The sequence below is a fragment of the Melospiza melodia genome, chromosome 3 (genome assembly GCF_035770615.1).
Source record: "Melospiza melodia melodia isolate bMelMel2 chromosome 3, bMelMel2.pri, whole genome shotgun sequence".
NCBI lineage: Eukaryota > Metazoa > Chordata > Aves > Passeriformes > Passerellidae > Melospiza > Melospiza melodia.
The window spans coordinates 125,380,916-125,407,807 of NC_086196.1; the positions used below are offsets into that span (position 1 = coordinate 125,380,916).

At 36.8% G+C, this 26,892-nt stretch overlaps 1 protein-coding gene across 3 annotated transcripts in view; it reads left to right on the forward strand.

Annotated features, from left to right (window-relative positions):
• The window catches only part of KHDRBS2 (KH RNA binding domain containing, signal transduction associated 2), a 339,264-nt gene that overhangs the window by 278,511 nt on the left and 33,861 nt on the right, over positions 1-26,892 (forward strand). For all 3 annotated transcript variants that reach the window (XM_063153003.1, XM_063153001.1, XM_063153002.1), the window contains exons 7-8: positions 1,520-1,602; positions 14,734-14,792. In XM_063153003.1, the coding sequence (XP_063009073.1) occupies positions 1,520-1,602; positions 14,734-14,792 (142 nt within the window). The remainder of the gene's footprint in view (positions 1-1,519; positions 1,603-14,733; positions 14,793-26,892) is intronic.

Sequence of the window (26,892 nt, forward strand, 5' to 3'; positions counted from 1 at the left end):
CTGGTACAGGCCATTTCCAGTTTGAAAATGGACACTCCCTTCTGCCCTAAAAGTCTTTACTACAGCTGACACAGTGAAATCACCATGCAGAGTCCTGTCCTTCCTTCAGGACTTAGAGCACCACAGGGATGAAACCTCCCACCTGGAATCCACACTTACCCTCACTGCTGGGCAGCCCAGAGGAACAGGCAGATTTAATATGCTTGACCTAAGGAAACAACTGAATGCTTCCTCCATAGAATGTTTTCTTGAATTTAGGAATGCCAGTGAAGTCTTATTTAATACCGCTGGGCAGTTTAATTAGCAGAAATAATGAAGTACCAAACTAACTGTACTTTAGGTGATTATGATAGTGTACTAGAGTGATTGCTTATTGGACTGCTGTTATTTTGGAACTGCCTCATGCTGTCCCTTCTCCCCCAAGCTGACTAAATTTTGCATAGTTTGTGGGAGGAAAAAATTGCCTTTTGCTGTAATTAACATCAAGTAAAAGTTCTTTAAGTCCACTATTTCCTTTAGCATTTCCCTTAACAGCAAGGTTTTCTTTAGACAATGAAATATTTCATTGCAATTTAACTACAAATACTAGCTCCCAAAATCACAAAGAAATAAAAGAAATTAGATTCCATACAGCATTTCTTTCTTACTCTGTTGTCTTATGAGAAGAGCATATCAAAAGTCATCCCTTGGATTATATATATATATTTATTTGTTTATTTATTCTGTGCTTCCTGAGCATTCTTTGGTTCAGAGACAGCTACAATGGATCACAATTGCCAGTGACTCTCTCAGTGGAAAACTCAGGCATTAGATGAGCTGAACCACTTTCTGAAGTCACTTGTGTCTCTCTGTCTTAGGTGGCCTGCTCATCCGTCTGAGCTCTTCAGTGAGAACCTTAAGTTAGATGGCAGGAACCTGTACTAAATTGTTGGTTAATTTGTCACAGAAAAGCATAAAAGAGTAAGATGCTCAGTGAAAGCAAAAGGGCTTATTCTGCATTATTTTTAAAAGTAATATGCCATTACTTGCTTGAAAGATACTGTTTCTCATAGGTTGCTGTGTTTTGTTTTGTTGTTTTGCATTTTTTCAATATACTGAATATTAAGATTTTATCACCATTCTTAATAGTGTAGAATAGTCAGTATCTTTGACCTGCCATTTGTTTATTTCACCTGTAGATATTTATAGAACCATTTATGTAACAAACTGCTCAGAAATTGCTGGGTTTATTATTCATTCATCAGTATTTCACACAGATCCAACTGAGGCACTGTGGTTTGGACAATGCTCCACAGTTTATCAGTGAATAAGCTGAGTTCTTAAATGAGTGACTGATTACTTTATTCTTGCAATGTACAGGTTGCTCTTCGCGATTCACAATTCTCTTCAGTCAGCTCCATGTTTCACATTATCGTGGGCAAACATGACATGCTCATGTTGATGCAATTTATTTTTACAGCTTGATAATATGCTTTGATTTATCACTCTTCTAAGCTGTGGTGTTTTGTTTTCCCCTTAGGGATACGATGATGGATATGGGGGTGAATATGATGATCCAAGCTATGAGGCATATGATAACAGTTATGCCACTCAAACACAAAGGTAAGCATTTGTGTTTTTACATTATTTCTCCAAAGTACACTTTTTATCTTAGTTTTTCATGTAAATTTCCTGATTTATTTTCCACATTAAATTTTACACATTTCTGAGTACTTTTGAAGTAAAAAGTAATAATCACAGTCCAAATCCATATACAGAGATTCAGATGACGTAAAAATGTAAGCAACTATGCTTTTAAAATTGGTGGAAATAAAGTGGTTTTTTTAACAAGCAATTACATAATTTTCTTATTTGATGTTATTCTGAACTTATTTTTCCCCTTTTTTTTTCCTTTACTGATGATAAGTTGTGAAAGATATCTCATACTTACAGCTTTTAGAATGTTTTGAGAAAAATCAGAAAGAAATTTAAAAAATATTTGTGATGGTAACCAGTTTCTGGTTGTCATCCACCATCAAGGTACACTATAGAAGGGAATTACATGCCAAAAGTAAGGCTGAAGCTATCTGTTTTCCACCAGTTATTTTCTAAGCAACTCTCAGAATCTATAAGTTTGGAAACTTATGTTTATCCTTGTGATGTGGAATAATAGGAAAAGGCTACATTCACATCTTATATCAATTTGTGTGAATAAGATGAGGCAACAAAAATTATCCCTTTTTTATATACATACACCTCACACACTCATCCACTAATTGGACTGCCAGTGCATTGTTATTAAATATGGAATGGCATCTTTCTCACATTTAACCTAAAGGATAACAGGGTTTTTCGACCATTTATTCAGGAAGTGGTCTTATGCACTGCTGAAAGTTCTTGTAAGGTTGTGGAAAGGCAAATGAAACTTTAACAAGTAAAGACACAAATTTTAACTAAATTAGTTTCTCACTGAGCAAGAAAGTGAGGTATACATACAGAGTTCTACACTCCCAAGGCCAGAGGACCTTAAACTTGCTTTTCTGTTCAGCCATCTTTTTAACTGAATGCTTTGCTGATGTAAAGGCCTGTCAGAATTATGTTCAGCTTCCGAACTGCTGTAGTGAGTGATACTTCAGTGGATAAAAAATACTTTTTAAGTATCTTTATACCCAGTGAAGTATATTTAAAAGGATTTTTCACACCTAAATGTGAACCCCATCAAGTATACTTTTACACTTTCAAGTAATTATACTTTACTAGCTGCACCCGTCATGTCATTATGTAGGTAGGTATTCTTGTTGTCAAATGTACTTCAACTTTTTTTAAAACAATTCAGTTCCTTTTTTGCTACAAGAGTGAATTGTCACAGGAGATATTGCTTCTGATGTAAAAACAATAATTAGTTGGAAATATCTTGATATGACATTGCTTTATAACATCTGAATTAACCTGTAATTTCTTTGCAAGTTGATGTCCCAGGCAACTAAATGACAAATATATCAACTTTATGAGGAGGGTATTATAATGCAGCTAGATCTAGTAGTGATAATTTGTTACAAGGTAGAAAATTTATAGTCACATAATTTAGTCAATTAAACAGCTATTAAGTTTAGTCATCAGATATGTTTTCTACTAATTGGAGGTACCTCCAGGATACCTAATCTGTTTAAAATCTGCAACTAAAATATTTCCTTTTGAAATATATGACAAGACATGTGGTCATACTTACCCATGTTGAGTGGCACTTAATGCCTCAAGTAGCCTATTGATTTCAAAGAGAGCACTTTCAGAGCTCCATGCTTCTTGTTTCAAAGATTTAAAGAACAAATGGACCATTAAATGCACAATTTGTATTTCTGCACTTTATTGGCCATTTAGCTTCATAGAAATGCCTGCTTACTGAGCAAAAAATAAAAATAATACAATACAATGAAAAAGTGTACCCAAAATATTTGGTTAGATGCGTATTTCAAAATGTTTTCTCCAAGTCTCAGATCTTGCTTATTACTATAGGCCAGTCATATGAGTCATACCATGTGCACACCTAACAAAGAAGATAAGTAGTACTGCTCCAAAGTACTTACTCATCTCATCTTCTGTGTCATTTAAGGGAAAATAATTAAGAAAAACTTGCCAGCAATGTCTGTGCTCAGCCAGGAAATTATCATTGCTTCCCTCTGCAGGGAATGACTGAAACTCTAAAGCATGAGATGAGAAACAATTGTAGTTAGTGGCTTAATGCAGAGCACGAAGATTTCTGTTCATGTTAAGGGCAGAGTTTCCCATTGCTTTTTATGGCTTATTCAGGACTCAGTGTGGAATTTTTTAGAGTTGTACATACTTTTGTCTTACTGTCTGTCTCACTGTGCGTGTTGGCCAAGCCTTATTCTCTCCAGTGCTTCAAAAAGAACATTTTGGGGTGGAGGGCCATGAACAGACAGGGTGGATGGTCTGATCTCAGGCTGCCTTCAGTGCGCTTTAGGACAGAGCTCATAGTAAATTCCCCTTGTTCACCTGCTCACCCCTTGCACAGAGTAAAGACAGAGTTTGGGCAGCCTGCCACCACCACCCCTGTTACCACTGCCTTTGTCTTCCATACCTTGTATCTTCTTCCCATTTGCCAGAGTCTTTCTGCCCATACAGGGAGCCTTAGTCCTTTGCTGTCCAAGAGATCTGATTTAGAATTTTGCAAAATAAGCTCTGCCAACAGCAGAGAAAACAAGTACAGTATCAACATGCACAGTGCTGCAACATAGGATTATGGTTTAGTAAAAGGAGCACCACAATTACCAATCCCCAAGACCATTCAGATGCTGTAGTTCAGTGCAGAATTATCTAAAAATTTGTACTAAAAGTCAGGGATGGTGTTGCAGGTTCAACAATACAACTGGTATAGGTCCTTCTCTAGTGGACTTCTCTAATGAACTTCTCCAAACAGAAAGCTCTGTCTGTCCTTCATGACAGCAGTCTGATTTTTAGGCTGAAACTGGGGGGATGGGGTCACCTGTGGAAGAGATTATGACAGAGTCTCAGAATCAGGCTGGAATGAAACCCACAGTAAGTCTGCGTGTCTGAACAAGCCAAAAGGAGTCTCAAGCACACTTTGAAATGGAGCAAAGAACCAACTTGAAGAAAGAGAAAAGCAGGACACTCACTATGGTAAGTGCCACCTGTACCTTATTAAGATGGGGAGGCTTATTTTAGAAATAAGACAATTATGGGTTATGACAGTCTGTATTGCACACAGGTATGTCTTGCTTTAAATAGCAGATGTATTTGTAAAGCCTCTTTTCCCCTCCTTATATTCCTGGCCCATAATGACAACTCAGAACACAAGATGGAACCCCAGGACAGATTTAAATGAACTGTCTGTCCTTCCCAACTGAGTCTGTAAGCATTATTTGCAGGATTCTGTGAAAGACTACACATTTTCTGAGGACATTTAGAAACTACTCATTTTAGAAATGTTTTCATACAGATGTCAAAATACAGTTTTTAAAGTAATTACAATGAATGCTTTGTCAAATACCAAAAACAACAAGGAAACAACCGTATCAGTGGGCAGGAGAAGACACCATATCTGACATACTTCCCATGGGCAATAATGCACTGTAATTTGAATTTCTCTATGACCTTTGTTTCTTCTCTCTTCCCCTCCCTTCCATATAATGTGAAGATGGCTCTCATTTATAAGAATATCTGACTGTCCAGACACACCAAGAGATATTCAGTAGTTGTTAAGTTCATACTTTATTCTCTGTGTACTTGAAAGTAAGGCAGAGGACATTCAAAACATTTCTGCCAGCTAGATCTACTGCCCAAACCTCTAGTCTGGTAACTTCATTTGAAAAAAATATAGACACAATATACAAAATGGTACTAGTGTTTATTTCCAACTCAACTGTAACAGAAAATGTAGGAGAATCATATTAGCTTTCAAAATGTAATGCACTTTTTGATTTTCTTACCAGGAACTTTTAAGTCTGTTGATCTATCACCACTGTTCAGGATTAATGGGCTGAGATCGCTAGATCACCAGAAGAAAAGGATGCAAAGTTTTGTGAGGAGATGTGGAAGATCAGCCTCTTTGGTTACTCAGAGGTTGCTGGGGATCAGACTGTCCCATGTGCAAAGTGTGGGCAAACTTCTCAGCCAAGACCAGCAGAATAATTTGGTGAAAATGGATCATTTGCTGATGAATCTTGGTGGCCAATGGAGCCATCTTCAGCTCTGCTACCACATCTGCAGTCATCGCCACTGGCCGTTGTGTCTCTGTCAGCACCAACAGTTTCATTTCAGAGATGTCTCACAGCCAAAAGAGATACCAAGGAAACCTGGGACTGTCAGGTCATGGGATGGCTACATTCTCTTTAATTCACTTGTGCCCACCTTATCCAGCCATACATAGTGTAAACAGTGCTGTGCAACAGGGAGGAGCAAAGGAAGACAAGGATTATCTGATGGAGCTTAAATTTAGAGTTTGATGTTATTTCCCTGTTCCACAATGCCTGGCATGAGCAGTCATCCATCAATCCATTGTGGTTTTGGTGAACAGGTAGATGGTGTATTGGCAATGGCTTTCAGGTCTGGCTGCCTAGCTTTCTATTCTGCCTTTTTTCTGTATGGCTTTTGTTAAAAACAGTTCAGCAGCAAAATGAGTTGCCAGTGTGTGCAGTCTAAAGAAAGAAGGGCTGATGACTCCCACCTTAGGCTGTAAATAGACTTGTAAATATCAGGAAACCCATAACTTACTGACAAGAAGAATAAATAATTCAGTGATAAAAGACAGATGAAAATAGTGCACAATGTTGCTGTTACAGATTCCATCCCACAGCAGTACAGGCCTTGTGATGGCATGTTGTCATCCTTGCTGTGACTGCAAGATGACGTAGGTAAAAAGCATTTCTCGTGCCTGTCTGCACCCAGCCTCACTAATAATAATAACAGTAACCCAGTTTTAGGACCTTGAAGCAATTCTTGGCAAAATATTTACTGTTAATCTTGCAAATAAGTTATGTAATGCTTTTGGCAGCAGTTCTCTGGGAAGATATTTCATGCTGGTATGCCGATCATTTTGGCCAAAGAACTTCTTTTTGGTCTGTCAAACCCACACATCAAACCCATCCTGCATCTGCTGAGGAGATAAACAAACTTCTGTTTCTGATTGGAATTGCATGTTATAGGCTATGTCATCTCCAAATATCCCCTCTAAGATATTAATGATATTACAGAATCTAAGCTTTAGCATAAAGAAAAATGGCACTAGTATATCTGGAATAAATTCTAAGTAGTTCTTGCAAGATTTGAAGACTGACAAACATTGTGTTAGATAATTGCTAAAATGGAATTTTCTTAGAGAACTGAAGAAGAAAAAAAGGTGCAGTAGCAGAGAAATTCAAGTTGACTGATACCTTTCACCACACAGAATTGTGTTTAATTCAGAACGTACAATAATACCTAAAGCTGCGCTGTTACGTGCAAAGTCCAGTTGGGCATCTGTTTCTCAATATTAGGAACAGAAGTAAAGGGACAAAAATGCTCCCTGTGTCCACTATCCTGCTATGGAAAATAGATACTATGACCTTATCAATGTAGTTTTATCTCAGTAACTATCTGTTTGTAGTAACACCTATCCATTCAGCCTTTAATTGGTGCCACATTCTTCTAATTACTCATACCCACAGAAAATTTCAGGAGCATATTCAGCCACTGAAGTTGAATATATGACAAGTTATTGACTTTGAAAAGAAACTGTTTTCACTAGTTATTGTTTCTATTTCAAAGTTCATGTTATTTACTGTAAAGCTTGTGTTTATAGCTTCTTTTTTCTGCTGTGTGGGCTGCTAGTAGAGGAGCTTTAGGAATCAATTATTTCTGATCTGATATGCAGGAGTACAACAGGGATGGACCACAGTTCAATCCATGTCACTTATGTGACTTACAGTACAATCACAACAGTGCACGGCCATGCTGAAAAATGACTTAGGAAGAGTCAACTCAACAAAAAGACAACTTTTTATTCAGTTGTATCTGAAAGAATTATTTCCATCAGCAGGATATATTTGCATGAGCTCCAGTTCATCTTGGTTATCCTTGCTTGACCTGCAGATATCAAGGTACTGTTTCCAAAGATGAGTTTCTCAATGCAGTGGTGCAAGTAAAATAACAAACTAGTACACTTGTAAAGACAGCAGTATAAGGTTCAGCTGGGTGTACATGTTCCTTGGTGAACTCTATTCAGAAGTCCCACTGTTTTCAGCTACTTGCTTTTTGAAAAATTCCAGCAGATTAGTTGTGAACTATCTGTAGTTAAGTGAAAGAATTTTGTCCTTAGTTTAAAAACAATGGTTAGACAAGACTGTGAATAATCATTAATTAGTAATTATCTATTAATATCTATTTAATTAGTATCTATATATTTAATATCTATATTAATTAGTAATTATCTATTAATTACTAATTAGAATTAGTAATTATCACATAATTAAATGTTTTAGTGATAATAAGCAGAGGTTTGCAGACTTCTGTCTCACTATCAAAATATTACTATGTAGTAAAATACATAGACACATAAATACAGTAGAGGCTGCAATAGGTAGAATAGTTACACAGATTTTTTTCAAACTTAGATATTCATTATTATTTTGTCTACTACTCACTCTTTCACTTTTTAAGCACTGTACATTGTGTTTCTATTTTGTCATATTTCATTTTGGCCATGTGCTTATATCCGTCTGTCCATAAATAAAGATTTCCCTGTATTTTATTTCCAATCTGTTGAAATCAATCAAGGCAGGAAGCCTAGAATATGACATTTTATGTATCTTCACAGCAATCTACTTATGGCATTCATCATCAGAAACTGTTTTCAAATGCCACTTCTCATTTATTTGATTCAATGAGCAAAGTTGAGTCAAATTTCACTACTTTCAACTAGAGAAAAGTTTTTCCTCTAAAACTGTCTAGGATTCCTAAAATGCTGCATCATTCCCATTGCAAATATTGTGTCTGCAGACATTTGGTATTATTTGCTGAAATAGTTAATCATAATTTTGTATCTATAGAAAATCACAGTGAAATGTAGAATAGATAAATAGAAACTGCCATGTGAAATTAAATGGCAGATTGGTTTGTATTTCATATTTTGCAAAAACTTCAAAAACCAAAGTCATCTGCAATTATGCTGGCTCTCCAATCCTATGCTTGTATTACTTTACTGCCTTCATTGTTTATAATAGTTTTAAATTCATATTTTCAGTAGCACAAAATCAAACACAAAAATGCTGGAGGCAGTTGAATCTAGTTTAACTTCAGGCACGTTGTAAGGTACTAAATAAATCCAGGAGTATGAAAATGGTGATATTATCCTCTGTTAAAAATATTGTATACAATCAAAATTGAGCTTTCAGAAAAAGGGAGACTTTATCCACTAAAATGCTCACCATATTATTCCATTAGTTCTAAAGAAGTATTGAGTAAAGGACTATATTTGTGATTTAAGACTGAATCTTGTAAGTTCCTATATTCAAAAGATTTGTCATCTTCCCTATAGATACAATGCTTTATTAAGTAAGAATGTTCCAATAAGTTTCAGATTCCTAGAAGGATTATTTCTTTATTCACACATTTCTGCTCTGAGATATTATATTGTAAAAAATTCATATATTGTAATTCATGTGAATGCAGATCTTGCTCCCCTCTCTTCCAGGCAGAAGTATACTGCTTTGTGTAAACAGCTTTTCTTTCATGGCCAACTGTGTGTTAAATCCTTCTGGCTCTCTCCCTCGTGTAGGAGGGAGAAGCTTTACAGAATCTTACATAAAACAACTGCAGTAACATTAGACTGCATCCTGTTGGCACAGGAATGGAATATTTGATTGTACCACTTATTGATGTTGGAAGTTGGAAATGCCAAAGATTACTGAACTGAGATTATATAGGGAAAGAAGGAGATCATTTTAGATCAAGAGTACACAGGATCCATTTGAGGATGTGAAAAAGAGACTTGTCTAAAATATTGAATCCCACTTCTAAAATATTAAATCCCACTTCTAGGGGTCCTCGTGAGCTATCCTGCGCATTAGCTTGACTCAAGAATCTTGTCTAAAGGTAACCCTGACTAGAATATATCTCTAAGGAGTGATACAGGTTTGTTTATCTGTACGCATGTATAGATGCTGATTGCAAACTGTCAAAGGCTGGAAATCCCTCCTCAGAGATTTCCAATCCCAAAGCACAGTATTGGCACACTCTCACATTGTTGATCTCTACAACACAAAGATGGAAGTATCTCAAGTTATTTTTACTTCTTCAAAAGCTAGTGTAAAAGTTTCTAACCTATTTCATTATGAGTGTGAACTGTGGAACTTCATCTGAATCTCTAATTTGAATCAATTCATGTATATCACAAAAGAAGCCTAATCATTATCTAATGGCAGAGTTATAGCTCCAGTGTTTTATCAAAAGCCTCTAAATTGGCCAGCTTCTTCCCAGACATTTCCCAATAAAGTACTCTTATACTAACATATACTCTTCCACTTTAAAAGTACCATTAGGGAAGAAAAAAATGTTTTTACAGGAAAATATGATCTGCTAAATCTGAATTAACTGGTCTTACTCAAAGACTTTCCATTTCTTAGGATCTTTTAGGATAGACTACGGAACATGCTTCTGTACAGATTCACTCGTTAGAGATGTTTAAAGGACATAAACTCTTTCTTGTACCTTTAGAGGTAGTACCTTCTAGTACCTTTCTTGTACCTTTAGAGAGCTCATTGTATGTCTGCAACCACATTTGAGAATAAAAGCTTAGATGCATCCTTCCCCAAAAAAATAAATCTGAAGGACAAAAAGAGAGAAAGGAAGGACAAAACAAAACAACCCACGCACAACCAAAGAGCACAAGGGAACAAGAAGTACTTCTGTTCTTCGGTTCTTGCAATGTTCTGCTGCCTTGAATTACTGCAGCTGTAAGAGCAGCCAGGGAGCCAGATGGTAATATTGATAACCCGGGGTCTCTTGCCAGCAGCCTCCTGCAGGTGCAGGAAGAGATTGGTCAAAGGCTAATGCAGTCTATTCATTAATGTCCTGTTTTCCTGCGCCTAACCCCAGTGACCTCTGAGTGGTGAACATCACGCTTCCCTTGGGTAGCTTGTTGACCCAAGAGTCAGGCTCTTGTGGCTTCAATCTTAACACTTTTGTTTGTGGTTCTCAGCCTAAACCACTTTAAAGGGCTATTCTCTACAGGCTTTTGAGCAAGTTGTGTGGCTTCCCAGGGGTGTTGACACAGTCAAACTGGAATTCATTTTTTTGCACTAATGCCAATTTGAAAAAGTCCTAGTTAATGAGAGGTTAAAAGTCTTTGTTGGCCTTAACGGTTACAGTCTCTGTACTTGAGCCTTCATCATATCATAGGAGCCCTAGATAATACAGTTTGGAAGGCACTAAAGGACCCTCATCTCTCAAAAACAAGCATCTTGTGCTTTGGGTTTGGGTTATTTTTGGAAACTGATCCAGCTCTGTCAGCACGAAGAGAGAGAACAGATCACTGTTCAAAGAAACTTTGATTTCAGATCTTTAAAATGAACATGTTCAAAAATATTAACCGAAATGAAAAGTTAAAAACAATAAGCATAAATAGGTAGATTATGAAGATTTCCAGTGTAAATAGGAATTAAGATAGGGTCCTACATCTGTGTTGTAAATATTTCTTATAGAGAAAAATAACATCAGATTTTCTCATATACAAACCAAATTAAACTATTTCTAGAATACATACCCCTGTGTATATAAATTTTTCCATGAGTGCTACCTGTAGAAGGTTCCCAAAGTGTAAGTCATAGTACATCAAGACCTCTATGTTTCAGAAATACGGTGTTAAAGTATAGTGAAGTAAAAGCTTGAAAGTAGGTAATGAGTTAATCCTGTCTGCTTTATAAAATGCTTTGCAGCCTGCTTTCAGGTGGGTGCATGTACTTTAAGTAAATTACACTTCATGTTGCTTGAAAGTAATGAATGCTAATGATGGATAATGGTGTTTTGTTTCCAATTAGCACTGCCAAGAGAATCAGTGGTTTCTAGAGCTCATGATCACTGTATTTTCCAGGAACAGTCTGAGAACTATAAAAGTATATAAACAAGTATTATTTATGCTGAATGCATTTGCTGATTGCTTCCTTCTCAGTTGGCCATAATGCAAATGGAACTACCTCTCTCTCTAGTTCAGTAATTTCAAAAAAAAGAACATCATGTTTGTAAAGCCTTGATCTATCACATATTTTTTATAAATATCACCCATTGTTTATTTTGCTGTAAAACAGAGGAAAATGTCTACAACTAAATGCATATAATAGATTATAGTGACTATTCAGAGAGGTTTGAAATAAAGCAGATGAATGGATAAGCAGTCTAGCCCACAAAATGTGATTTTAAGTCTGGTATTTCATAGTAAGAAGTAAGTTTTATTCACATATTCTTCAAAACACTTTTCAATATGAGTTGGCAAGGAATTTTAAATGCCATTTTGGCTCAAATCTACGACAAAGATGTTATATTCAGGGAAATAAAGTTGTAGGACTAAGATGACAATCATGTATTATGCTATGAATTATATGTGTTCAGGAGTGTGTTAAGTATTATGCTCACAGGCATCAAATACCCAGAGTGTAACAAATTACTTCCTTTTTATAGTTGTAATACAGATTGTTTCTTATGTTATGATTTCTATGTATTAATTTAGTATTCTGTTGGTAATGTATTTATGTTCAGAATGTTCACTGCAGGATTTTTATCTCACATCCTTATTATCTCTGTGATTGTATGTTTCTTTCTCAAATAAAAACATACGGCACCAATAATGTAGCAATGAATCTTTTACCTGCTCTTACAAGTCTTGTGTTCTGCTGATGTTATGTTGGTGGGAAATAGCTCAAGGCCCTCATCAGTGATCACTAAAAGCAGGATTGCTGTTGATAAGTTACTGGCCTTTGGATTGCTCCCCTTTGGAGGCAGCTGCTTAGGTTTGCAAAAACCCATCAGGAAGAAGTATTAGCATCTTATCTGCTGGCAGAAGATAGCAGTTCTTGTATTTCTTTTCTTTTAACATAACTCACTAGTCCAACACCCTCCTCTAGCCAGGAAAGCAGGCAATATGCCAAAATGCAGCTTCTAAAAGTAGTTTTTCATACGGCTGTCTGCCAGAGCTGGGTGGTTTGTCATGTGTCTGTTCTGAACAGTGCAAGTCATTTCTCACGTCTAAGTTTTGTAGCTATGACTGGATAAATTATTTAACCCTGATGCTGCAGTGCTTTGCTTCACTTACATAATCCTGTAATTTCATTTAATTGGCTACTAAAATAGTTGCAAAATAGAACAGAATTAATATTGTGCTCTACAACTAAAAGATGAATTCTTCCTGTTTGTTTCTTGCACCATTTCAATAGGAGAGTTTGTATATTTAGAAAATTAGTTTTCAAGCAGCTGGATGGTTTCCATTGTCTGGGAAGTCTTGACATTGCTTGTGTCCTATAGAGCTCGATTTGGCATTGGGAAAAGTCTTCATTGAGGTGTCAACTTAATTTCATTCATTTCATTCATGTTATTCTTATGTCCACTTTCTTCAACTGCTTTAAGCAAATGAATTTCATCTCTCTGAGATACTGATGTCATTGTAATTCACTCACATGAATGACTTCTGACTAAACTACTGAATTAATGCACACAATTAGAGTTTCATTTTCAAAAAAAAAACCAAAAACAAATCAATGAACATTTGTAGCCAAAAACTGAGAGCTATCCCTAGCCATTCAGGGAATGACATGACCCAAGTCAAAACAGCTTGACTGTCAGTTATCAGATGTATGCACTCCGTGTTCTCGAGTGAGATAGAGAATCATTCTCAGAAATTATTCCAGTAATAGTTATGGATATCTATTAAGTTCAAGAAATTAAAATCTGATTACAGGCTGTTTGTGAGCAAAGTTAAAATTAGCTTAAGAAAATAATTGTTACAGATTGCTTGTTTATCTCTACTGCACTTCTGAAATATTTCTACTTGCCATCCACTGTCAACCAAGCTTCTCTGTCAAGTGTAAACTAATATTTTTAAAACAATAATCCAATATGGAAAATAGCCTGAGCAATAATGTTATAATTATAGCAATATTGAGCTTCTTGCCTGCTTCTGTTCGTTTTGCAAGAGTCTATCTCATGCAGTGTCCAGGGAAAAGAAGCAAAAGTAACAACAACTAAAAACTATCAAAAGAGAAAATGTTATATTTTCTCTTGGGTTCCTGTGTAGTTCATGAAGTTTGCAGATTTTTCTGGGCAAAGACTGATTCTTGTATGCTTACTTGTTATCTGAGAACAGAACTAGCCTTATCTTGAATTTGCAACCAGGTTCCAAAAACATAATGCAAACTATAAATAATAATAGTAGTGAAGCAAAAATGTGGATAATTTCCTTTCCATTTAATTATGTCTCAGATGCTGAATTTTCTGGATCCTCACTCCATGTAATAGCTTGGAATTGCTGATTATCAGAATGTAACTATTATCTGAAATATTTTGATAGCATGTTAATATGACTTTGAAAACAGTGAAAAAGTGAGTTTGAGACTGTTAAGTGTGATTTTACACTCTAGACCCTAGTTTATTTCAATTTTTGTTTTATTGATCACTGTATAAAACTTTCCATAGGTGTCCAATAACTATGTAAGGAAAAGACTGTGGAGAATCGAAATTCTCTCTACAGGCAGTGGGAACATGCTTCTTTAAGAAACCTGTCAGTGTTTTTGGCAAAGTTAAGTGGTTTACAGGTTCAACACCATACAATACAGTCAGCTTTATGAAAACAAACCACACTGAGTTTGGTGACACGTAAATGTTTAGAATTACAGGTAAATGAGGATGAAACCCCTTTTGTTAGTTTAACAATAGTCAGTGATACAGTGGTCTTTTTTCAGACCTCATTTTTGCAGATAGAATTTTTCTCAGTCTTTGTCACATCTTCAGGTTTACATATTTAGAATCAAATTTGGGTTTTTATGCTGAGTAGATAAGAAATGTTATGTACTGAATAGCTTTTATTGTCACTGATACATTATCTCTCATATCTTTGAATATTCCCTATGCCTGAAACTAGCTGGACTATGCCATCATGTGTTAAAATCACAAAATTTTATTTTGTGAGCTGTGTTTCTGTTTTGAGTTGGTTACCCATGATAATAGTGACATGGCTATCTGAATCTGTTACAGTGTGCCTGAATATTACGACTATGGTCATGGAACAAGTGAAGAGGCTTATGACAGCTACGGTAAGGTCTCTTCTCTCTTCTGCAAATGTGTGAAATCAAAGGGAAATATCTGTCACTGCAAATTCAGAAATTGCTTCCTTACACTTTCCTTTTTTTCTTTCATTTTACAAAGACCAAACAAAATAGATTTCTGTAACTTTAGGGTGAGTTTTGCCATAGGACCAGAAAATTGGTTTGATGAATTTCAATCAAAATTACAAAGCCAGTTATTCACAGTCACAGGTCAGTTTAACAGCAACAGAAAAGTTTCTGTTGGTGTTTGAATATCTTTCACAGTGTTAAATTTCAATCTGCTTGATTTGCCAACAATACTATGCATCTGCTGTTGTCATGTGCATCGTTTCAACTAGCGAGGTTTGTGAGATTTAGAAATATAGACTTAATCAAAGTGGAAAGAAGGAGAGGGTGCTGTATCACCATGGGAACCCCTCCTGCACCAAGATGAAGGAGCATCTCATGTCATACTAGGCAGGTAAGAGTAGAGGGAGGGCTGTAGTCTTTGCATTTCCCCACCGAGTCTGTGTCTGAGCTGGAGCAGCTCCACCTCATGGGTATGGGGGGCATGAAAGGAAGAGAAGTGAAAGGAAGAGAAGCTCCCATGAGCACAAATCATTTTCCAGATAGATGTTTGCTATTGGTGATATATTTCAATAACTGGAGTCTAGACCATGTTTTCCTATTCATAATTATCAGTACATTGTATCAGGTGGCACAGTGACTCTTACTCAGAGATTTTCACTGAAATAACAAGTCAGCTTAAAGAGTAACCCTAATATTCAGCAGAGCTTTCATGTCTGATTTACTGCTTCTGAAGTATCCTAAGTCTACATAGTGACTTCCACAGCATTGTGAAAATGAGAGCTGATGGAAATGATGCTGCAAATGAAAGTTACACTAAGGGGTTATATAAGGGTTGCTGTTTGAAATAAATTATTTTATTCATGCAGCTGTGAAGCAAATGTCACTAATGCTAACTTGCAGTTTCCTTTGTATTGGTACAGAAATAGACATTAGTGAGATGTTGTCAAAATGATTGCATTGCATAATCAGAAATAACTTATTCTTTTGTACAATCAGTTCTCACAATATATTTGGATGATACAATGTGCAGTCAAGCCCATTTTCAGTGCTAGGCAAGTAATAATAATAGCTAATCCATATCAGTGTGAGTGGTTCAGTTACCCTTTGTTTTGCTTCATTTTTGTGCATACATTTTTAATAGCTGCAGATCTCCCATCTACAGATCCCCTCTCCACTGCTGTCCTGAATGCACTGCTAAGCTTTTAGGCAATGCAGAAAAGAATAGTCTGAGCTCAGCAGTAAGAATTACTCACTGTTTAACTTTTAATTACACTTCACCATGCTGAATCTCCATGTGTTTGGGCAAGACATTTAAAGTAGTGTCACTTTCCTTCCAATCCCTCATTTGTAAAACTAGAAGAATATTACTTGTTTTCCCAGCAGGGATTTTGAATGGACTAATTAGCTAAGGCTTACAAATGTTCACAGAGTGGCATCATGACTAAGTTTATGCTCTGCATGAAGCTCCTTTTTTTGTTTTCCATTCAGCAGCTGAAACAAACCCAATATGCCTGGGTTTCCTTTGCTAGACTTAAAATACATGACTCATAACTGTGGACTTGCTTTGATTGTTGCTTGAACTATTTTCTGAGTTGGCATTTGCATACAAAGATCTGAGTGTTATCAATAACGTGGAATCAACTTAAAGTTGAATAATATTTCAAATTGCAACTTTGCTACTTCCTGATAGTAGATACATTTTTATATAACTGTTTATGCTACTCTTGGTTCACCTGCTTAGGAGATTAGTAAATTTGCCAATTTCATGCCCTGGAAATATGTGCAGAAACTTCTCTCATCCCCAAATCACCGCTGTTTATCTGAAGAGGTAATCTGAACTATAGAGCTCTAGAATATATGCTTAACTTGCTCAGTTTCTGACTTCTTGTTGCATACACTGATGTTCTCTCTGTATCTGATCTATCACCACTTCTCATCCTCACCTAACTTTACCCTAATTCTCTGTTTCCAGTTCTCTACTTTTTCAGGATGTTTTGTTTCAGGATGTTTTAATACCGTGGGATTAATTCAGGAGACTCATTATGAGTCTCCTGAATCCATCCCATTGTATTAAATCAGCTACCCCTTCATTTTTCACCATCCTGCAGAAATTAAGTTTTTCTTTCATTTGAATTCAATTTCACACCTTGTTTTGCGTTCCATAACAAGGCTATATTCCTCTTTTACAATTCTTTCCGGCATACCTCTGTAATTCAAAATTCTCCCAAAGTCTGAATATGATCTCAGACAAATGGTAATTAAGTCTTGGTAATAGTAATGGTAATGGTAATTAAGTCTTGTTGTCAATTCTTAGATGTTTTGTGCAACAGCTTATCTTTTCTCCATTGTTCTTTTCAATAACAATATCTGAATTATCAAAAATGTACTAGTTTGGCTTTCTTTTACTTTCTTCCATGCATCCTCTTGCTTCCAATTTACCTTTAGGGAGGACAGTTTTCAATCCTGAGAAGGATTTTTTTCATTTTTCATGAAGTAGATTCAATGAAATAATAATGCTACTTCATACTTACAATATTTTTAAAGTATAAAATAGAGTTCTCTGTATCTTCTTAAGTATAGAGCACAGTAGTACTGCTAAATGAGCTGCCTGCTATGACTTTCCTTGCTGTCTGTACTCCTGAGAAGTGGCAGGTGGTCTATGTCTCATGGGTTCTTCTCTGCTCCTTTTAAAAGAACTTGTGGAGAATTCTGATTGGGGAAACTCTTTCCTCAGAAGATCATAAGATTTATGGATTTGTGGATTTTTCACAGTATGGTTCCAAAAATTAGAGAGGTGTTTCAGAGCAGAGCACACCTGAACACCATTTAATTCTCAGGAATTTCACATCTCTGATTAGATGGTAATCTAAGGAGGGATCTAATTCACTTGTCATAAGCTGGACAAGATGGATTCCTAAACACTGCTGTAAAATCCATAATTTAACTGCCTTAACTCCTTGCTCACTTTCTTTTGTGAGGGTTCGTAAGAATTCCATCCCCTCCAAATCCAGCCAAGGCATCTCCCAAGACAATAGGAATATCAGGGATGTATGTAAAACCACACTGCTTTCCATGACTAAGGGATGATCCGTAAATGAAAATTTGCAGTACAGAACCCCCTCATGAAGTTAGACAAGCTGTGTTGTGATTTGACATGCCTGTCACCCAGTGGCTCAGAAGGATCAAAGTAGAGACACTTCAAAGCATTCCCTGTAGCAGTCTCTGAGCACATGGAAATACAGCACTCAGGAATTATGAGATTCCTACAAATTTTTTATAATGTCAGGATTATGCAGCTCTGCTAGAGGATTTTGAGGATCGCTGTTCTAGGCTGAGGAACATAAATTTGGGAAAAATGCCTGAAAATCTTGGGAATGTAGCCCTTATAGGCTTCTTCATGTGAGTTGTAAAGAAATATTTTTAGAAAGAAGTTTAAAAATAAAAGTAAAGTACTGTAAAAAATTTAAAAAATGTAAAACATCCTTACCTCTAATGCCTTTAACAAACATTTATGATACTTTTGTGACTGAAAGTTTTGATACCTGCAGATAAGTCTAAACTAAGGTAACAGTGTCATGTTAACTTGATGCTTATGTTTCAAGGGAGAAAGCATGAAATAGGATTAATTTATGAACAAAAGGTTTATATTTTTGTTCTCATCATACATTAGTAATTTTGTGGTTTCCCTTCTGGCACTGTTGTCATCTGAAGAGATATCTAGTAAAAACATGAATTTAATGATTTGTCTGACAAATTGATTAGCATAAAACATATACCAAAAGTTTGATAACTAAGAACGTTTCCCGCTCATATGTAATGTTGTGCCCAACTCCAAAAGGCTCCAAAACTCCCCTGGAAAGTGTAAACAAACTGGAAATAAAAAGCCCTTTATTATCAGTTAGTGTTCTCATTCTTTCTCCTTTTCCCTGTTTTTTGTTTTTTAGAGGAAGCATTATTCTTGATTCAAGCGCTGTGTTGTGCTAGGCCACATTAGAGAGATAACAGAGAAGAGTGTATGACTTGCAGGCAAGGCAGAACCAAGAAGCTGTATTCATTACATCTGACCTGCTTCACTGCTTTTTCATCTGAATCCTGTTTTGCCCTTGTACTGCTCAGAGCATTCCAAACTTTGTTTACCAGCGTCTCTTTCTGCCTTAGCTCTCCCAAAGGCTGGAGCCTCCAGCAGTGAGCTCTGCCAGTTGCTGCTGCCGAAGGCTCAAGAGGCTTCGTCCCTGCCTCCAAAGGGACACTGCCACAGTAGTGAGAGTGCCTCTTGTCAGGTGCCACAGTTCACAGCCTGGTGCATATCCTGCCTTCTGTGTTACCTGCATATTATGGCCATTGTGGTTTTGTGTCAGGCCGTGAACTGCAGTACCTGAAAGACCAGTACACTCAGACTTCTTGTGCTACTACTGAAAAAGCAGAAACCCTAGACAGAGTGAAAGGATAGGTTGAAGTCTATAACCTCCTAAACCACCACAATTAAATTAGGATAACACCATCTGCCAAAGGCCTTAGGCAAGAGTTAGAAAGTTTAATCTGTAGCTTGCCACCTACACAAAGAGGGAAGGCATAAATGAACTCCAGTCACATTACTGCTGCTTTTCAGGAGAAGCTTGAAAGGCTTTTACTGCATGTTCTGTCGTTGCATTAAGAAAATATTATTTAAATATTTTTTGTCTTCACCAAAAATTTTCAACTGTTTGGATTTTCTTAAATGACCATTTTTTTGATGCATATTCTACTCCAGTTTAGCATTAGGTACTTGTAAAGAATTGGGTACTTGGTTTTAGGATAATTCAATTTTTAATTAAAATTGGAGAGTGTAACTGTTTGGTGTAATTCCTTTTAATGTAAGACATCATTTAGGTTGTAAAATGCTGTCACAATGATTTAACTATTTCACAAATAATTCCCTGCCAGTTGCTCCATATAAGAGCTCTGTAATTGTTATAACAATTAGCTTACTGAGTAATCCTCTACACGGATGGCACTTCACAAACAAATTCTTTATAGACCTTTATAGTTAACAACTACAAATGTACAGCAATATTCCACTACTCTTTTATTATATTGTTTACTTTTTCATTCTGTTTGTCCTAAAAAGTGTTTCATTTAGTAAATTAAGTTTTTCTTCAATAACAATAATAGTTTCTGCTGAACAAGTAAAACTAAGTGTATCATGATGAAATGTGTATTACTGGAGAAAAGCATGTATGGAGGGTTCAAACCTCTAGAATTCTGATAAAGAGCTTGATTGAAGAGATGTTACCTTAGGGGACATAAATTCTCATACTTCATTAAAAGACATAAACGTGCTCATATCGTGGAGAAACTCAAGGAACTGCCACCCTAGTGTGAAATAAACCCTCTATAGCAATGACAAAGTAAAATGAAGCCATGTCACAATGTATACAGAGAAAATAATTGTGAATTTTGAAAAAGCACTTCATACTTGCTCTGCAGATGGAGATATCATTTTTTCAGCTGTTGAGTCCAAGGTCCTTCCTCATTTTTAGTGACATAGGTATTGTAGATCATAGGCATTAATATTCATTAAGCTCAGCATGCTAAGGATTTCTTGCCCTATTTTTTTCCAGCCTAGTCTAATTTAAATATTCAAATGTAAGAAATCAAGTGCTCAAATAATTCATAGTGACTGATTTGCAGATGTAAGAGACATAGGTCTGATTCTCATCATCACAGTGTTTGATTTCACATGGCTTGTGATTACAATGTCTTTACCAACACTAATTTACAAAGTCTTACTAATGTGCACCAATTTTTCATTTATATCATCTGAGTGTACACATTTGGTGTCTCTTAGAAAATATTATGGCGACATACCAAAGAAAACTTCCCTTGGTGTGTGGGTCTTAAAATTATCATGGAATGAATAATAAAATCATAGAATGATTTAGGTTTGAAGGGACCTTAAGGATTATGTTGTTTCAACCCACCTGCCATGGATGAAGACACCTTTCACTGGACCAGGGTGCTCGGAGCTCCATGCAGCCTGGCCTTGAATGCTGCCATGGGTAGGGCAATCACAACTTCTCTGGGCAACCTGTCCCATTGCTTCACTACCTTCACAGTAAAGAGTTTCTTTCTAATATCTAATCTAAACTTACTCTCTTTCTGTTAGAAGCTATTTCCCCTTCCTCTGTCATTACATGCTCTTGTAAAAAGTCCCTCTCCATCTTTCCTGTATTTTTCCTTCAGATACTGAAAGGCTGCAATTAGTTCATCCTTAAACCTTCTCTTTTCCAGGCTGAACAATCCCAATTCTTGTAGCTTTTCCTCATAGGAGACATGCTCCATCCCTCTAATGATCTTGGTGGTCTCCTTTGGGCTCACTCCAACAGGTCCATGTCCTTCCTGTGCAGGGGACCCCAGAGCTGGATGCAGCCCTGCAGGTGGGATCTCACAAGGGCAAAGCAGGGGGAAAGATCACCTCCCTCACCCTGCTGACCACGCTGCTTTTGATGCAGCCCAGGATAAAGTTGGATTTCTGGGCTATGAGTGCACAAGGCTCATGTCCAGCCTCTCCTCTACCCCCAGGTCCTTCCCATCAATCTGCTCTCAATCTGCTCATCCCCCAGCCTGGACTGATGCCAGGGATTGCCCTGACCCAGGTGCAGAACCTTGCACCAGGTCTTGTTAAATTGTGTGAGATTTCCCAGGAACACTTATGGAGCTTGTCCTTGTCCCTGTGGATGCCATTGTGTCCTTCAGGTGTGCCAACAGCACCACTCAGCTCGGTGTCATCTGCAGACTGGCTGGGTGAGCACTCAATCTCTTTGCCTCTGTCATTAATGAAGGTGTTAGATAACGCTGGTCCCAGTAGAGACTCCTGAGGGACACCAGTTGTCACTCATGTCCATCAGGATTCTGAGCCATTGGCCACTACTCTCTGGATGTGACTTTCCAACCATTTCCTAATCCATCTTATTATTTATTAGGCATCTCAGAGGCAATAAGGCACAGATTGTACAATTGTGGTGGAGGTTTTGTGGTGTCTTGACAGAGCATCTGGGCAGCTCTTTAGCACATGCTGAGTGCTTCTGCACTAGCATGGGAGCAGGAGTGTTCTTTAGAAGCAGATTTACCAGTTGCATGCATTTATGGGTCTTCTTTCCACATCACTGAATGGGTTCAAAGTACATAAATTTTAGTTTGAAACTAAAGCAAAAGATGCAATCCCAACTATTTGTGAGATTTCACTTCCAGAGGCTCAAACTAGGGCCAGTCTGAAATGAAAAATACCTGTAGAATCTGTATTGTGAATATCAGGTCCTCAGTGTCAGCTGTTCCCCCTGCAGTTCATCCCTGTTGGTGTGCACTGTGTGCTAATACTGATACAGCACCTGAATCCCTGTATGAATGATGCCCTGATTCCCCCAAACTGTCCCTGCTATCAACCTTGCTACATGTGCCATGGTCCTGAGGAGTGTGACGTGCTCCTGCATGACCATCTTCATTTTGGGCTGACTGAGGCATCTGGTCTCTTGCTGAGCATGAGGAAGATGCTCAGTTCCCAGCCCTGGGAACTCAGAAGTGATTCTGAGTGTTCCTGTACAGCACTCATTTTTTTTATTCCACTGGAAACAGGAAGCACTGAAGATTTCTACTGCATATGGACAGAAGATACACCAAATAAATTGCCCTCCTTTAATCTTCTATTTCAATCATTCCTATACTTACTGATAGCAGTATTCCTACTGTTGGACAGAATGAACTGACAAAAGCATTTTCTTGATTTTCTGCAAAATTTTAACAATTCTTTCACTGGAGAAATCACCTTAGCTGTATCTCAAGTGGCATTCATTCCCTCAGAGGAAATTTATGATTTTCATAAGAGCATGATTTCGAAAGTTTGCAAGGAAAGGAGCACATTTTGAATTTAGCTATGATGACTAATGTGGGGATGATACTAGAGTTATTGCTGTTTTGTCAAATCAATGTTTTAATTAGACTATAATTCTTTAGAAAGTCCCATACTGTCTGTATCTCCTAAAACTTTTGTAGTCCAGATATGCTACAAAAATGAAAAAAAAATTCTGCATGTAGCACAAGACTGGTTTTAATTTATAGCAGCTTATTGTGCTTCCTCTATTACTTCTGAATTATAAATCATTTTCTGTGACAGAATAAGAATAAGTAAATAATGCAAAACTTTCCTATGTAATATTTCAAATGGTAATTTCACTGTCTTGCACCATGGGAACTATAGAGTTGAAGAATCTAAGACAAAAGTCCTGTAATATTGATGTGCAACTATTTAATTCCAGATGTGGTATATCACAGCATGTTTCATGTTGCATGACTATAAAGTAATAGAAAATTAATTTCTACTGAAAATAAGTGAAAAATAAAACTCCTTCTACACTGTAACGTTCACACTCACCTCACAACAACACTGATAAGAATCTTATTCCTCCTGGCATTGCAGTTTCCCAAACTAGCTGTCAGTGTACTCTGATGCTGTTCCTTCCCTGTCTGTGGCAGGTGTTCACTACAAAAGTGGCTGAAGCCTTCTAAGAAATCATTTTTTCCCAAGCCAGGGAAGCTCTAAACCCTTACACAAATTTGGAGCAGCCACACAGTTTAAATTGCCAGCCCACCTGAAGGGAAGGTACTGTCGAGCATGGGGGCAGTAGTGGGGTTTTTTGAAGAGCTGTGGCCATGTTCAGCAAGTAGATTATTAAACCACAAGGTTGTCCATTCATTTCTAGTTTTTAAGCTGTACATATTTCATACTGCAGGTCTAGTAAAATAAAGGTACTTAGAGTGGTGTAAGCTAGCTTAATTGGTTTGAGCCTGTGTTTTGAAAACATTTCTTGTCTTCTCAAAACTCCAAATTTCAAATAAGAAAGGCACCATTTGTGATTTAAAAGAGTGAAAAAAAATAAATTTAAAAAAAAAATCTGTTCTTGGATTTTTGTCTAAAATAATATATATTTGTCCAATTAGGACCCGAGAAAAATGCAGCTACCTTTTCTGTGTGAATTCTTGGGCTGAAATACTAGATTTGCCAAAGTTAGTTGAGCTTCAGTCATTAGCTTGTGCGGGACAAATTTTCCAACTCTTTACAAGTAGTATTTTGTCTCCATCCATCTTTCTATGGAGGCTTACTAGAAAAACTGCACAAATTGAATTGTCTAAAGAAAGTCATTCTGAGAGTTCTCATTTTAAAGCTATGTCTGGTTTCTGTTGGGTCTTCTGCTCAGTACATCTATATCACTTTTCTCTTGCTGCTCAAACAATTAATTACATCTCAGAACACCCCAGGGAGGGAGGTATTCCTGTCTCATTCTACCAGTGAGGAAGCCACACTACAAAATATTGAACAATTGTCCAAGGTCACTGAGAAAACAAGGAGTAGAGCTAATAATCCAAATTCCTGTGCAGTGTGCTCTCTCCACACATATGCAGTGAGAGATTTTTTTTCTCACAAAAAAGATAACTGTTTCATTCTGAATCAAAATCAACTTCTGTTTCTAAAATACCAAAAGGTAAATGAAAAATCAAATTGAACCATTATACTACTTAATGATTATATACATCTTAACTATCTAATCAGAATAGCTCTTTCTAATTTTTCTTGGCCACCTTTCCAAAATAATTGACCAGAAATTCATAAAACTGTGCCCAGTAATTGTGGGCAATATTCAGATGTTAAATAAGTTACTGGGAAGAAAGAGTGATAGGGTCTTGATTGGTACCAGGACTAAGCAATGATATAAATAAAAAATAATAAGGAAATAATATATTTCTATGTAAATCACATGCCATTCATACATATTTTTATTTTTAACTCAACCATTATTGTGATCTGCCCTTTAAATATTGCATTTTTTCATCTTTGCATATTTGAAAGACTTATTCAATTCTGGAAAATTCCGTTATAAGGTTGCAGAATGCTAAATGAAGAGTTAAAAATACGTGATTTTCTCAAATTTTTACTTAAAGACATTTAGCATGTGATGATAATCACCACATGGAAAGACTACTGAATTTTTCTGTGCTTTCAATAATGCATAGGTAAAATAGTAAGAAAAAAACAACTTCATATATACACATCTCTGTGCTATAAATGTTACTGTTTTGATCCCATATTCAGAGAAATTTCTCAAGTTAAAAATTAAATTGTCTTTTACATTATGACTCTCATGTAAGAAAAAAAAAAAAAAAAAAACAAACTAAAATTCTGTATTTAAACAGAGCTATGGGTTCTCCTAGCAGTTGATCAAAAAAATAACCTTTAAAAACACCTTCAAGTAATGTATCAGTAATGTCTGTAATAATTACTGGGATCATTTCTATAACTCAATGAACACAGTAAAGTAAATAAGAGTCCATCTTAACCATAAAAAGCAGTGCAAAAACACTAACCAGCAAATTCAATCAGGCATAAACCAAGGGTGCTGATTGCCTGTGATAATAAGAATTAATTTTATATCCTAAAGGTGAGCTTCAAATACCAATTCACAGGAGCATATAGCAGTTTGGAAGACATGTGCAGTGTAATTAAAAGAAATGTGCCCATGTCTTCACATTTCTTAGCAAAGTAGCTATGACACTATCACATCCAAAGCAATTCTTCAGCCCAAGCACTCTCCAATTCCTCACCCATAAACTCTCTTAAGTTTCCATCATGCTAAAATAACTTACATTTTTAGTTTCTGAAAGCAAAGCATAAAATATTTCTCCTTAAATAAGAATGGCAAAGTTGCCAATAACACCAAATTCCTGAAAAAACTGAGCTCTCTGCCCTCACTTACTAAGCTGCTTGTGTGGATTTCTTTTTAACCATAGTCTGACCCCTGATAGCACTGGAGACAGTCAGAAGTGAAAAGGACAGGGAATGAGTGTGGTCTGCTAGAACAGAAAGTCTGGATGAAAGTCTGGATGTCACCAAGGGAAAAGGAAGGTCAGGCTCCACAGGTTTTTTCTTCCCAGGAATGAGAAAAAAGGAAAAGGAATCAGCGTTAGAACACAACAACCACCCTGCAACTTTTTTCAGCTCTTGGGCAGTCTCTCACAGTTCTCCCAATTACCTTTCTCTCTCCAAAGCTACATCTATTGCCTGCTCTTCACCTGAAATGTCTCTCAGTTTCCATTTCATTGACATGTCACTTTCTTAGGATGAAATACATGTCACTTCCCAAAGATGAAATATGTCCAGGCTCTCTTTCCAGGCTCACTCACTTTTCTCCTGTTCTCACAGTGAAGCTCAGCCTGGTAATCAAACTTTCAACCTTTCTGCTACCCAAGGAGCTACCTAAATCTCTGTGTGACTGCTGAGGTAGTCGATAGGACTCTAGCCTTTTAAGATTGTTTCCAAAGATAGAGATTTCCATTCTCAGGAGCTCCCTTTCTTCCCTTGGTGCTGAATGAAAAAGATTACCTTGGAGTCCTGGAAGGAAGACATGAAAGAGCAGCTTTCATGTCAACAAAGCTGTAATGACTAGCATTCAGCTATATTGTTGTTCACTAAAAACCCCTCTAGGAGGAAACCACTAGCAATCTGATTTCTGTTTTGGTGTGGCTGCATCTAGCAATGTACTGCCACAGTGTGGTTCAGAGACTCTTGATAGTGCTGCTCCCAATCATCTTGCTTTCTCCACAGTAAATATATAATCCTTTTCTGCTGCATGTGTGGTAGACACCAGAGTTTTTCCAGTCAAAGGCTGCAGTCCCAGAACTTCCACATCTGATCTGTGAATCTATGGATTCACCTGTTAATACAGTATGGTCTATCATGTAATATCAACAGGAGCTGTTAGCTGTCAACTATCACTTCTTATTTCAGTGATGGTGTTAAAGCTTGAAATCAAGGAAATAGGTCCAGCATGTTACTGAAAAAAAGAGCATAATAGGCTTGTACCACAAATTATGATGTATTTTTTGTTCCACATCAGAAGCTGGTACAGTCACAGGAGCAATTTGCTTTAAGAACAGTCAAGGAAAACAGTTTCCTCCAGTTGTTAATATAAAGTTATTTTTTACTGCATGA